This window comes from Mycteria americana, chromosome 15 (assembly GCF_035582795.1).
Source record: "Mycteria americana isolate JAX WOST 10 ecotype Jacksonville Zoo and Gardens chromosome 15, USCA_MyAme_1.0, whole genome shotgun sequence".
Lineage (NCBI taxonomy): Eukaryota > Metazoa > Chordata > Aves > Ciconiiformes > Ciconiidae > Mycteria > Mycteria americana.
The window spans coordinates 4,523,718-4,538,006 of NC_134379.1; the positions used below are offsets into that span (position 1 = coordinate 4,523,718).

General features: G+C 49.0%; 2 protein-coding genes across 2 annotated transcripts; one reads left to right on the forward strand and one right to left on the reverse strand.

Moving 5' to 3' along the window:
- Positions 1-3,125: 3,125 nt before the first annotated feature.
- LIAT1 (ligand of ATE1) lies at positions 3,126-5,620 on the forward strand. The gene is made up of 3 exons (XM_075518428.1): positions 3,126-3,168; positions 3,616-3,816; positions 4,992-5,620. The coding sequence occupies exons 1-3, from the start codon at positions 3,126-3,128 to the stop codon at positions 5,432-5,434; spliced, it is 687 nt and encodes a 228-aa protein (XP_075374543.1). The 3' UTR covers positions 5,435-5,620.
- A 1,635-nt stretch (positions 5,621-7,255) lies between these two features.
- On the reverse strand, positions 7,256-13,463 carry RFLNB (refilin B). The gene is made up of 3 exons (XM_075517963.1): positions 13,188-13,463; positions 11,368-11,477; positions 7,256-10,082 (listed from the first exon to the last, which is right to left on the reverse strand). The coding sequence occupies exons 1-3, from the start codon at positions 13,389-13,391 to the stop codon at positions 9,752-9,754; spliced, it is 645 nt and encodes a 214-aa protein (XP_075374078.1). The 5' UTR covers positions 13,392-13,463; the 3' UTR covers positions 7,256-9,751.
- Between the last annotated feature and the right edge of the window lie 826 nt (positions 13,464-14,289).

The following is a 14,289-nucleotide window of genomic DNA, read 5'->3' on the forward strand; positions in this document are numbered from 1 at the left end:
AAATGATTCCCAGTTTGGACACTGGACTGGTAAGCAGAGGTCTGGGCTCCCATTCTCAGCCATGTCCTGCCGGGCAATCAGAGCTGAGGTGTTGCACTGCTGGTCTGTTTTCCGCAGTTTGGCTGTCATTTCTGATTAGATCACAGGTTCCTTCAGGTAAGGACTCTCATCATCTGTCTGTTCAGCATTTGACGCAAGAATTTGGGGTGGACAACTAGTGTTTTAATACACAAATTATAATAAGAGTATTAATTATGAGCAATTTTAAACACATAGAATAACCAAAGGCCAAACTGGCTGCCTGCTTATCTCTGAAAGACCATTTCCTAGGGACACGGGCTGACAACTGGCAAGGAGCTGCCACAGCCAGAGATGTTTGGCACCCCCTTCCCATCGCCCTGACCCCTCCAGCTCAGTCTGGCTGCTTTACAGTTCACAGCAAGAAGGCCAGGATTTTTCTCCAAGCTGTTACTCTGATTGCAATCCTCTACTATTTGGTCCTCAGTGATTCAATTTGTATTTGTCCCTCTAATTATCATTCCTCAATAAAAAGGTCAACGATTCAGTCCCTTATCTGAACAAAAAAAATCTTGCCTATAGAGCACACCTGCTCAAGAATATAGAAGACAAAGGAAACATTTAAAGAATACTGATGCTTTGTAGCAAATTAAGCTTTTTTTACTTGTTTTAAAGACAAACTCCTCATTCTGATCCACTGCTCTTTCTGCATGCATGAACAAGTCTCAAGTCTAATTCTCTTTTCCTTGTTCAAGATAAGCCTACAGCATCAGCTCTAATGTTTCACAAGACTTCCTTAGTAGCCCAGTGCAGTAGGTCTATACGCATATCAGTGCATCTGTGGCAGAGGAAAATTATGCACATTTTGGAGTAAACTGGTTCCACAGGGAAATCTAGAGGAATTTCTCAGTGGAGTTGCATTTAAAGCAAAAAAGTGCACCAAGAAACACACACCTGCCCCCCGGCCAAATAAAAGCCATTTGAGTTAGAACCCAGCAGCCATGGGTTATATATTTGAGGTTTGGGCATTTCTTTGATGTCCTGATAAAAATACACATATACACTACAGCTGTGAAGATCCACTTTCTGACACCAGCTTAGGCTAAGCTTTGAACCTAAGGCTTGCAAGTTTCCTTCGTCGTGTCACCAGATCTATATAATTGCTTATTAAATTACTAATTTTTCCAATCAGGATATAAGGCATGTTCACAAATCTCTCCTCAGAGGCACCTGCCTATTGCGTTACCTAGATTTTATACTGAATGGGGGCGGTCATCATAATACCCCTGTCTCACCAAAGGAAACAAATACAAAGATACCTTTACTTCTTTTTACACTCAAGCTAAAATTAAAGAGGACAGTAGGAATATTCAAGCAAATTGAAAGACAAATCTAACAACCCTTAGACATATAGATTAGATCTACTGCTCGAATGCAATTACCCTTCCTGGCAAGGGTTTACAAATTTGACTTCTATTTTATGAATTCATGATATGTTTATTTTCAAAAGATATATGCCTCCAAGACGCAGTGAACTCTTCAGAGGATTGTGGAAAGTTCGTTCTTAGTATTTTTACTGTGAATTGCAGGTAGAACATCCACTGAGACTGGAGGCTGGCTACACTGGGCACGGCAGAGTTTGAGACTCTCAGTCTAAACAGAAAAGGGGGACAAAGAGAAAAGTGACAGAAAGCAGGAAGAGGGTAAGGGACTTGCCTGGGGAACGATGCCCTTTCAGAATAAAATTATCTGCTGCCGTAGAGCACCTCACCACCCAGCACCATCCTGGCCAACTGCAGCAGCAGAAGGGGCAGGTTAACCAGGCGAACACTGGTCCTACCCGTCCTGGTACTCCAGGGAGGAGCTTTCAGAAGATGATTTTCTTTGTATGTAGCTCAGGCCAGCCGCTACCACTGGGCTCTAATTTTGGCTGGCAAGTCAGGTTTTACCATAACAAAATTAACGCCAACCACCACTAGCTACAAGTAATCCCCTCCCCTCAGCTGTTCTCCAAAAATATTATACTCACTTTTCAGTCTGGATGAATTATTTACATCCCATCGCTGCTGTTCCCATTTTCCTTGCCTTTTTGCCCTGTGTCACCATCCCTTTCATCCACACGCAGGCTTTGGAGACCTGCTGGCTGCTGTACAGCATTAGTAATAACCATCACTGCGAAACCCCTGCTGTTGACACTTTGAAATCAGACCATTAGCGGCAGTCGGAGAAGTGCTGCCTGCAGCCCCAGGATCTGCCGTGGGAGCAGCCTCCCGGGAGCCTGATTTCATCACAACCTGTCTGAATGCAACCGCGAGCGTCTGCCAAATTTCACATCTAAATAGATCAGAAGGAGAGAAGGAAAGAGGCAGGCAGGGAGGGGGAGAAAGCGACCAAACCAGGATTAAACCTCACATTATTTCCAGGGAGAGGATGACAAATAAGCGGTGCATTGCTTCAGCAACTGTTGCTAGAGTTCCTGCGAATGCTTTTCATCCAGGCTCACCTCTGAAGGAGATGCACTTACTCGCTGGTAAGGCTATTGAAATGCTCACCACCAAAATGCACCAACAAGAGCAGGAGATCTGAGGCTTGCACCGGCCCCAAAACACTGGGGAGAGCTATTGCCACCTCAGCAGCTGTTTCACATGCATCTTCGCTGCTCTGACGTGGGGAAAGGCAGAGGGAAGGGAAGGGAGTGGGGAGTTTCCCTAAGCACCTTCATTTACAGGGCTGAGGTACTACAAAGGGGTGGGAAGGACCCCAGTAGCTGGTCCCCCTGCAATGGGTTCAGTTTTGTTTTTTCCCTCTGCAGCAGCACTGTGCTGCAAACCCTGCAATACTTCACCTGCTGCCAGGGCTGTACTACCTCGGACAAGCCAATACTTTCTGGTGTGGCCATATTACCTGGGGCAAGCCCCAGTACCTACGCATGCAGAGGGGCACAGGGGAGGAAACCTGTGCTGGACAGGGTTGTTCACACAGAGCAATGGCGCTGGGCCCCTAGCCAAGCAGGCAGGCCCAGGCTTGCCGCTGCGCCATGGCTGCCCTGGAGACCTCGCTGAAGGGCGGGCACTGAGGGGAAAAGGAAGGGGGAAGGCAGCGGTGAGATGGAGGGGAAGGTGCTGAGGGGAGGAGAGGTGAAGGGGGAAGGTGAGGTGGAAGGGAAGGCGCTGAGGGGAGATAGAGAGGGAAAACACTGAGGGGAGGGTGGATGGAGGGCAAAACCTGAGGGGAAATGGAGGGGGAAGGCCTGAGGGGAAGAGCTGAGGGGAGATGGAGGAGGAAGGCACTGGGTGGAAGAGCTGAGGGGAGATGGAAAGGGAAGGCATAGAGGGGAGAGGAGACAGAAGGGCAAAACCTGAGGGGAGATGGAGGGGGAAGGCACTGAGGGGAGGTGAAGCCCTGAGGGAAAATGGAGGGGGAAGGTGCTGAGGGGAAGCGCTGAGAGGAAATGAGGTGCTGAGGAAAGGAGAGATGGATGGGGAAGGCACTGAGGGGAGGGAAGATGGGGCGGGGGGGGGGGGGGGGGGGCGTGTCACAGACAAGGAGGGAGGCTGGGTCAGGGCTGCTGACCTTCCTTCCCTTGCTCCCTGCCAGGCTTGAGGGTGGCCGTGGGGGGCCATGCCAGGCCTGCTGCAGGGCCCCGCAGGCAGGAGAGCAGCACTGGCAGGCGGCGGGGGCCAAGGGGCTGCCCATGCCCCCCTCCACCGCAGGCCCCTGGCACGAAGCCACCACAGAGAAAGAAGCAGCAGCTGCCACGCAGGAGTGCCACCACCACCACCACCACTGTGCGGGCAGGTGAGCTGAGCTGGCTGCCACAGCAGGCGTGGGCAAAGGCCACCGTCCCCTGCGAAGCCACCGCGCTCCCCACAGCTGTCCCCAAAACACCCCATGCAGGGTCCGGGCAGGCCTGGGGAGGGAAGGGGTCATTGGGCGAAGCCATGTGCGCACCAGGCTGGTACGTGACATCGTATGTTTGTGCAATTGACACTGCACAGCCATGAAGGGACGCGCAGCCGGAGCGTGCGTACCAGCAGGAAGGCAGCTCGGATTCACCTGTCCGTGTTGGCCAGAGGATGCAGTGCTCGGCTCTCCCTCCATCCTGCAGGACAACTTCTGTGGAGAGAAAATATAACCTTCCCTAGGAAATCATATATGGCACTGCAAAACCTTTCACTGAACCTATAGCCTGTTTATACATATACTTTCATATATAGCTACAAATCTATCCAAAAAAAGAAAAATATTGAGTACCTGTAACTACACAGCATAAGCAGTAGGAGGCATAAGACTTCTGTCAAGAAGTAGGAAATTTCATAAACTGCCTAAGATTTGGGATGCTGTAAATATTTAGTGGTTTTCTTTTGGTGAGCTACAGTATAGTTGTTTAAATATTCGCCATTCCATGGGCATGAGTCACGGCACTGATCTAACTTCCCATCATTGGGATTGAGTTGTTGTTATAGCTACGGAAAGGGGAGGTTAATTTCAAAAAATCTTCCATGTAAAGGAACAGCCATTCACTTCCAGTATCTTAGTATCTTAGTACAAAAGGTGCCTGAAAGTTTCCAGAAATTGTACTATTAAAAATAAAAAAAAAATTAAAAAATCACATTGCTTGCTGTATTAATGGATAACAGCTTAAAAAAACTCCCCAACAACTAAGAATCAATTTCCTGCCTAAATCGAGTTAGGCAAGCACAGTGAACTTGACGCCAACGTAGAAGTGATATTAATGCATTAACAGCCTCAATAAATACATTTTATGGGTGTGAGAATCATTATGTTAGCCAATCAGATAACTATATTTTTCCCACTTAAAAATAAGGTTTTTAGGCCATTAATATTTTCTTATAGATTTGGTGTCTTATTAATGGACATGTAAAGGCACAGCAAGCACTTGTCTCATCATCCTCTTCATGAAATAAAGGCAATGCATACATTTTTGCTAACAGCGTTTATCCTTTTAACAGATAAAAACCACCACAAAACCAGAAAGCAGCAGGCCCGCTCCCCTCCATCACTTGAAATCCCAAGTCCTGGGAGGAACCCTAACTCAGCCCAAAATAAGGCAGAAGAGAATCAGAAGGATGCAGAAATAAACAAGGATGTAGTATCAACTTCCACCATTTTGGACTCTAGTCAAACAGATCAGGGTCTTTCTGCTCAGCTTAACGAAAGCCTTCGATGGGACGGGATTCTTGAAGATCCTGTAGCAGAGGAAGAAAGGCTGCGTATCTATAAGATGAACAGAAGGAAACGGTACGAATCATATATCCAGCAACATTTGCCCGCTGGGCCGTGCCCAACTGTCAGGCATTCCCCATTACTTCATGGCAGGGCGTCATGCACAAGCAGCAATCACACAGTATGTGAAGAAGATTGCTGCAGTTATTTTCCAGAGGAGCAAGCGTGAACTGGTCCTGAATGCTGAACAAGCTAGCAGAGTCTCTGAGCTGCAACCAGTGGTGTAACCCAAAATCTCTCAAGTTCTGTAGCTTAGTACTGATTACGCACTGTCTTATGTCTGTGTGGAGAACAGGACATTTATATTTTAAAACCAAACCAACCTGTTAGTTAAAATATGGATGCAACTCAGACTACTTTGACAATTAAAAGTGCTCCTTTTCACACTGCCTATTTGTCCTGGAGTATCCCTAGTTACTGGTATTAGTTTATTTCAAAATAATACTCACTGCGTTACACCTGAGCTTTTCAGGTATTCACGTCGTGAATTGCTGGTCCTGGAACCAAGCACAGGTCTTGTGGCAGATGGGGAAACTGAGTGTGGGCAGCTGAATGACCAGATACCTTGTTTGGAGGCTAAAATGATTTGCAGGCACCCAAACTTACCCAGTACTTGAAACTGAGTGAGCTGCAAAATCGGGATTGGAATCCAGCCTTCGTCTCCTGGCTTGTGATCTAATTGTTAGGTACAGTATTTTATTTTGTTATAAAAATTCATTGTATCAGACCCTCAGATTTGACATTCTGGAGAAGCAGAGCATATATACAAGGCAAATGGAGCACATCTATAACAACGGGGTTATCCTTGTCATGGTACATACTAACGAGAAGCCCATTTGGCCAATATGAATTAAAAATCACCGTCAAGCAGTAGGCTGCCTTGTACTCCCCTACTTCAACTTCTCATAGTAAAGGAACATCTTTCATACAGAGTGTTACTACAATATTAAAAGAAAACAGCCCAGGCCACACTAATGGAAGTATATGGAAGTTAGATGGCACATCTGAAAGGAGAGAAAGTTTTTCCTGAAGCCCTCCTGAAAGATACTGTTCTGATTTTTAATTTTTTTTCTTAATGGCTCTTCAGACAGACTGTCTTTTATACAGCAATTGATGTTTATATATGGCTTTTCTCCTGTTTAATGCTTTAAACACTGCACGATACTCAAATGCTTGCACAGACTTTCACAGGAGCAGCGGCGTGCTTTAGAATAGCTTCAAAGCTCCCTAGATTCCAATAATGTCATTACATGCAAATCTAGAGCTTTTGCAAGCAGATAACTAGATGAACAATAAAAAGTAAGCAAAAAATCCCATTATGAATTAATTAACTGATGTTCAATTGCATCCATTTCTACTCTGCCAGAGATACTAACAAAATCAGCATGCCTGCAAATTCGGAAAGGTTTAAAGAACAGATTAAGTATCCAGAAAAACACTACGGCATTTCTCTCAAAACAATAGTTGTAACCATCTATTTTGTTTTTATAAAGTTTAATGCATACCACATTCTAGTCTTATTTTTATGCTGTATTTACTAAAGTAGCATTTGAGCATCTACATTTTTAACCCAAATTAAAAAGAAATTCCTGTCTAGTTAAATACTTGTTATATTTGAAAAGGGTAAGTGCTTCACTTGCAGGATATGCTGAAATCCATACCAGAAACTCTCTTTAAAAATAAAACTATACCAGATGAAAGACTCAAATGCATACCGGAGAGGATTTTCAGCTGTCTTCAAGGCACTTTTTCAAGCGTCTTACTAAACTGATAAAACCCCAACATTTCATGTTGGGGTTTTATTTAAATACACAGTTTTATATAGGAAATGCTTTCCTAGAATATGTAAACAACAGCAACACATGATATAAGAGAAACAAGAGGGGAGCTGGGATTAGCAGGATATATTATGTATTTATTACTAAATAAATACCATAATAAACACTGAAAAGCTTTGAATGAAAAATAAAGAGACTTCCCTATATGATGGTTTTCAGATCATTTATTACCAATAAAGTAAAAGACAAATTGAAAATTAGAAGGGGGGGGTAGGAAACGTCACAGCCATCAGAACACTTGCACAGAGCTAATCAGAGCTTTGCAAATGTTGGAACATAAATAATTTAAAAGGTATCTCTACCAATTAAAATATTTTTAAGAGGTACATAATTAAGTTTGTTTGCTTTATAAAAATCAGGTGCTTTATCCTAAAACCATAGTGTAAGCGTCATTTAACTTCTAATTTAACTAGGGACAATTAATGATTACAACTTAAAATAATCTTCTCTCAGATCTCCTGCAAACGAATTCATTGGAAGAGCGTTGTCGGAGCAATCCGGGGTCCGTGTTCTTCCAGCGTCCTGTGTCCAACAGTGGCCAGCACCAGATGTTTCAGGAGCAAGGTACATGAAACTGCGAAGCGAGCCGTGATGCAATAGCTTCCCCAAAGAAGAGTTCTGTCCATTTGAAACCCCACACACTTAGGGGCTGAGTTGTGCCTTCTGTTACGCAACAAGTATATCTTGGGGCAATGTTTAGGGGAGAATCGTGACACGTATTTAAGACACATCTCCTAAATACTGTAGTCTGAAACCGACATGTTTATCGAGAAGACTGTGCTGCTCTTAACAACTCTGGAGCAATGCCTACCCGACTTTGGCATCCTCTGTCACCCTGGGTTTAGGATCTGGTTTTCTGAGGCAAGTACCAAAGATTAAGGACATCCTGTTCTGAGCTAATAAATAAGTAAAAAACCAAAACAAAACAACAAAAACCCAAACCACACGAACTCAAGCTTTCCTTCCTGCTGCATTTTTAGTCTCCCAAATCATTTCAGTTCACACTAGAGTACGCTTCCGCACCATTCATCACACTTGCACAAACACACGTTACATACAGCTCAAGAACAGGCTCCCAAGTTTTTAACTCACCACTGACAAAATTCACCCTTGAGGCTATGCACTAGCAAAGTCCTCTTTAAAGGCAGGTCCAGGGCTGGTGTTGCACCAGAAGGTGACCCGCACCTCAGAGGAGTTTGGGAATACATGGAAAAGCCGTGTCCAGCTAAGTCAAGTCTACCAAGTGTTTCTGAGCTGCTACACCATGCTAGCCACCCACGTAAGCCACGGTCCCAAAAGCAGATGCTCTCCACACTACACTGCTCTCTGTCAATATAGAAAAAAACCATCTGGGTAAAGTAAGAAACCTCTCCATGTTATTTTCATCAAAGTGCATGATAAACTAATGCATGTAACATCCAGATGGCCTTTCATAGTATCTGAAGTTACTCCCTTTGGTCCCAAACTCATCATGCACTTGGGATTGGAGGGGTTATTCAGCAGCCTACAGACAGGCAAATGCTACCCCACCCCAGTGACATCCTGAATATTAAAGTCAGGACGTAAACCTTTGCAATGAGAAGCTCAACGGGGAAGCAGAGCTACAGCTGTGGATTTTGCTATGCAATAAAAGTTTGCCTGTCCTTTGCTACCATCTATCTCTTCACAACCTCCACTGTGACAGCATCTCACACCCGATCCCAGCGTCTCCTTCTTCACTCTATGTCCCTGTGCACACAGCACATTTTCTGAAACTTTCCTAGTTACAACTCCCTTAGTGCAGACAGAACAACGTCAGTAAAAACTAGGCACTGGTGTTTTTCCACCACCACACTGTCAAGACCTGACTTTCCAACAACAGAGGGCTAATTTTTGGCCTGATATTCTTCATTACAAGTCCTACTACACGTAGTACACAAACGCTAGCATGTAACACAGCCTACAGCGCTGCAGAAGTCATTGTAAGTAAAGAAGATACATCACGCCATTTACCTAAAGAACTTGAATTACCTGATCCTTTCTCTGCTGCCTGGAGCTGCAAAAGCAGTTTATCTCCTGCTCTACTCAGAATGCCTCTTCTTTCCAACTCACACCTTCAAACTGGACATGAATGCCATAGGATAACATTTTTGTATCTGTTAAATGCAGAATTCCAGATTTTTCTCTGTTAGCTTTTTCCAGCAATTTCCAGGAGATGGTTCTTCTAGAGAAAACAGTCTCGTGACCTAAACTGAAATGAATGACAGCTCTGGATATCTGTAACCAAATGCCCTGGTAGATTCTCTGCAAGAGAGTGAACCACCCTTATTTTTGCACATCACCACAAAGCATCAAATGGATTTCCACCTGCCAGGCACTATTCCGCATTCTTCCTTACCTGACAATTTTTTCTCTGGGAAAATACTTCCCCTTACTTTCATCTGATTACTGCACTGTGGGGAAGGGAAGGGAACTCACGACTTTAAAGGCGAAGAAACAAGTTCCTTAGTAAGTTATGTTCCCACAGAAAACTGCGTTCAGGCCATTCTGATGCTTAAAGCAGGAATTAAGAGCTGAGAAAGAGGGTCTGTACCCGCTTTAGCTAGTGGAGTTAGCACAGTACATTAGATGGGACTGGGATGGATCAGAGCAAGAGAGACAGCCATCAGTCAGCAACCATCCAGGACACAGTCGTTCCCAAGGTACTCCGAAGTTTCCAGCTCTATGCTGGAGAGGAACCGCCGCATGGTCTTACGACAGTTGTAATCCAGCGTGGTGGTGTACACAGTCTTGGCGTGCTTCGGGTAGACGATAGTGGTGCTGGTGAAACGCTGGGGCTTGTTGCGAGGCTCAAAGTGGACCTCCGCTTTGTAATTGCGCCACGTGCAGTTTGGGACACAGATGACCGTCTGACTGCAAGAAGAAATGCTTAAGCCCACTGGCATATAGATGTCGTCAATGAAGTGCTTCTCCGAGTCGTATTTAACCGAGGACGTGTACCTGAAATACAAGAGACACATGCATGAGCTCTGCTCCGGAGCAGCAGGCTGCATTTTCTGGAAAACAGAGCTGTCGGGTACCGGGGTGGCTCCTCAGCCCCGCACCTGCCACCTCAACACAGGACGACCACGTAACGCAAATGCTGCCTGCTCATGTCTCACTCACTCATTTAAGGAAAAAGCCTTAACGTTAGCAGCACGCCCAGCACTGTCACTGTTTTGTCCAGCTGCCAGCACTACCAAACATCTTCTCAGTCCTCGTGTCTATCGTTTTAAGCCTGAGCTCTACGAAGATAAGAACCTCCTTCAAACTCCAGTGCCTAAACCCAGAGGCCTAGATACACATTTAGGCTTAGCATCCTAATTCCTCAGAGTGCCAAGTCCATAGAAGCACACGTTATTTTCTCAGTTCTCCTCTGCCAAAAGTCACACGGGAGTTCTCTGCTATCGCTCCCGGCACGGGGCACTCTCTGAAGATTCAACTGGCAGGAAAATACTGCAATTTGCACATCAAACTCTGCTGGCAAGAAAATCCTCTGTGCCTGGATTGCAAAAGAAAGTTTTCATCTCCTTCACACTGCGACAACTCTGTGTTAGCTTTTTCACGGTGCTAGCAGCCTTCAATTCCAGCCACGGGGCGGGCTCCTTCCCCACACCAGGGCAACCAACACTTTCTCCCCTCCCCTGCATTAGGCTTCTGTTTGATTGTATCAGTCTACCTCTGCTTGCACAGGAATCAACTGGGAGCCTTCATTTCTCATTACTGCAAATCATGATGTTCAAAGGAATAATTCACAGGCTGTGAAGTGATGCAACGCATTAAAAAAAATAATTATGCACTCTCTTAATATTAACTTTTCTTTTAGTTCTCATAACCAGCCGCAGCTGATAAGGTAGAAAGTACTTATTACAAACCCATGAGGTTAGGAGAGCAAAATTCCTTTCCTCTAATACAACAGTCCTAGAAAGATGGCTGCTTTGAAGATCTTCCCTCATGATTACCTTCTGGTTAATCAGTTGAAAGACAACATTTTGGAGCAGTGCAATGAAGTAAAAGCAGGAGAGTAAAATACAGGAAAGTCTTCCTGGAAAAAAAACATATGGGATTAAAAGAGGCTGAACACTCCTTCAGCCTGTACAACAAACGTCCAGGTCCAGGAATGTACAGCTGTGTGGAACAATAGCTTTGCAAATCAATTAACTTGATTCACAGGCACTGATAAGGCCTAACTACTCCTTTACATGCTAACTCCTTCAAAACTAGATGACTGTAACACAATATTTACCTTATTTCCTTTGGTGGTAAAGGGTCAAACTCAACTCCTTCGCCAAAGGATAAAGGACACAATCTTGGAGGGCAGCTGGGGAGAACAGGGCTGGGAGAGAACACAGAATTCTGCAAAACATGCAAAAATAATCCCGTTTATGTCACAATTCGGTATATTCTCAAGAAAACGCATTTATTTAACCCTCGGTACAGAGCTGTCGAGGTTCACGTTTACGTGCAAGAGGATCTGCTAGTCCAAGACACGCCTACAGGTGCAACCCGCAGGTCTGACTCGACACCGGTCTACAGCATCAAAGATGTGGCAAGGTGTATTTTTTGCAGACGAAGTCCTAACTCTGGGAGCTTACTTCAGAGGACCCACTCTGGGAAATGAGAGAAAAATACAGGCCCTCGGTGCAGCGTAGCTTTCTGCAGCATGAACTATAGTCCATTCGCTGTATGAGCTCACGTTCAATTTATAGCTAACGTTATATGAGTGTATGACACAGCTCTCCTGGCTGGATTCATCAGATATCCCCACGGGCAGATCACAGCAGGAAATTATTGCAGGGCATCTCGCCGTGAGCAACCTCCTCATTTCACAGCTACGCTGTGGCTACTACTTGAAGGCATTAAATCCAACCTAATTCACACACGACCTGTGGGGAAGGAGTTACTCATTCCCTCTAGGCAGTGATTCACGGAGCATCCCCGTGCTCCTCTCCTGGACAGGCAGTGCTGCGAGCCGACACTGCCCCAGCAACGTCCCGCAGCTGGAAGGAAACCAAAGCGGCCCTCGGCGAGAGCCTCGCAGCCCCGAAGGGAAGCAACCCGCTTGTGTTTTTGAAGCCACCTCTGCACATGTGCTTTACTATCCGGGGGCGAGGGGGCTGTGAGCATCTCTCCTGTTCAATGCACGGTTCTCCCACAACCTTTTCCAATTTCACGCAGCACCTCTGTAGAAAAGGGATCCCTCCTCTAGATCTGCCGTTCCCAAAGCATTTGTACCAACAGCTCAGCGTCAACATTCAACAATCATTTTTAAAGAAACCTATCTGATACTATTAACTGAAACCATAGCTTAATATACAAACTTCCCACTCTGGAATAACGGGAGTTCACTGTCCCTGGGGATTTTCAAAGACGTGCTGCGACACCGTCCCAACTCCTACCTGGGCCAGGAGCGACAGGAGCTTCCCTTGCATCAGCAAGAGCCGACCCCAAAGTCGGAGGCTTTTGGAAAGCACCGCCGGCTCCCCTGACCCAGCACGGCCCCAGCCCTGGCTGCGGACGCCCCGGTTCCCCGGCGGGCTCCGTCCCAGCACGGGTGTGTTCAGGGATACGACGGCGTCAGTGGAAGGGAGGGAATCGGGGGTCACTTGTTTCCAACCTGTCCCGGTGCCAGCCCCCCCAGTAGCCCCAGCGCCGCCGGGCTGGTTTTCCGCCCTCCTTTCCTCAAAGGATGCTGCGGGGCCCGGAGCGCGGCCGGCTGCCGGGCCGTCGGGGCGGAAAGCCCGAGGAGAAGCCGCCCGCCGCCAGCCCGGCCGTCCCCGGCTGCTGCATCGCGGCAGGGTCCAAAGGGCGGCGGCTTCTCCACTCCCCCGGCCGCAGGCGGCCCCCGGGGCGCGGGGCCCAGCACCGGCCGCAGCGGGACCGAGCCCGGGACCAGCGGCAGCGCGGCGGCGGCGGAGGGCGCCCGGGACTGCTGCTCCCGCGCCCCGCTCCGGGCTGCCGGCCCCGGGCGGAGGGTCCCGCCGGCCCCGCCGCGCTCCGGGGGCAGCGGCGCTGGCACAGAGGCGGGTGCCCGGCGCTGCGGGAGCGCCCGGTGCCGGTACTCACCGCGGCGGCGGGCGCGGGCGGCTCGGGCTCCGGCAGCCCGTTGGTCGCGGCGCGGTCGGGGCTGCCCGAGGAGAGGAGCCAGGGCGGGGGGGCGGGCCCGGGGCTGGGGGGCAGCCCGGAGTCGGGGCTGTCGAGCCCCGCGTCGCCCCGCTTCCTCATGTCCGGGAGGTCGGGCACCTCCCGCAGGCTGAGCCGACCCACCATGGCGGAGCCGCCCTGCCCCGCGCCCGCCGCCGCTCCGCGCCCTGCGCCGGCTGCGCCCGGGCGGCGGCGGGAGGGGCGGGGCCGCAACGGCGGGGCGGGGCGGGGCCGCCACCGGCGGGGCGGGGCCAGGGCAGGGGGCGGGGCCTGCTCCCCTCGTCTCCCCCGAGCCCCCCAGTGCTCCCCGCCATCCCAGTGCCCCCGCGCTGCCGGTGCCCCGTCCCGTATCCCCCCAGTGCCCCCGCGCTGCCGGTGCCCCGTCCCGTATCCCCCCCGTGCCCCCCACCATCCCAGTGCCTCCGCGCTGCCGGTGCCCCGTCCCGCATCCCCGCACTGCCTCCCTGCCCGGCCGCTGCACCCTCGCTGCCGTCCCCATGGTTTGGCAGCGGCCAAACCAGCTCCCGGCCGGCTGCCCTGAACGCGGCCCCAGTCCAGCCTATGGGCTGTACACCACCCTAGTGCGCTGCCCGTTCCCATGCCAGCAGGCATTTTGGGGAGCCCCGACTGCCACGGGCTCGCCGCACCTCCAACACGCTGATTTCCCCAACAGCAAGGGCCCGCTGGGTGTTTTGGCACAGCCCCCTGGTCACAGCTGCCTGGGATGGAGGGTGCAGAAAAGCACACACGAATTATTAATAGCGTCCATGCACAGCAATCAGATTTATTAAGCAAAGTGTTTTTGCTGAGACCAGGCCTGACCCTGCTGTCTGTCTGGGCGCTCCCGGCACTTTGGGCTTGGGACAGGCCTCGGAGGTCAATGCCAGCACAGTGACGGGGCAGCGCGGTGCTCGCCCAGCCGCTGGGACAGGACTGGGATGAGAGTGGGGACTGAGGAGGAAGCAGGGAGACACCGGTCCCTCCGCGGTTCAGCCGCCCTCTCCCCTTGCTCAACCTCAGCAGC

What these genes read in the sequence shown, in the direction of transcription:
- LIAT1 (XM_075518428.1), top strand. Translation starts at nt 3,126, where the DNA reads ATGGAGGGGAAGGTGCTGAGGGGAGGAGAGGTGAAGGGGGAAG. An exon ending in AGGAGAGGTGAAGGGGGAAG is followed by an intron (nt 3,169 to 3,615) that starts GTGAGGTGGAAG and finishes GCTCCCTGCCAG; the next exon opens with GCTTGAGGGTGGCCGTGGGG. An exon ending in CACCACCACTGTGCGGGCAG is followed by an intron (nt 3,817 to 4,991) that starts GTGAGCTGAGCT and finishes TCCTTTTAACAG; the next exon opens with ATAAAAACCACCACAAAACC.
- RFLNB (XM_075517963.1), bottom strand. Translation starts at nt 13,391, where the DNA reads ATGGTGGGTCGGCTCAGCCTGCGGGAGGTGCCCGACCTCCCGGACATG. An exon ending in CGCCCGCGCCCGCCGCCGCG is followed by an intron (nt 11,478 to 13,187) that starts GTGAGTACCGGC and finishes CATGTTTTGCAG; the next exon opens with AATTCTGTGTTCTCTCCCAG. An exon ending in TTACCACCAAAGGAAATAAG is followed by an intron (nt 10,083 to 11,367) that starts GTAAATATTGTG and finishes CTTGTATTTCAG; the next exon opens with GTACACGTCCTCGGTTAAAT.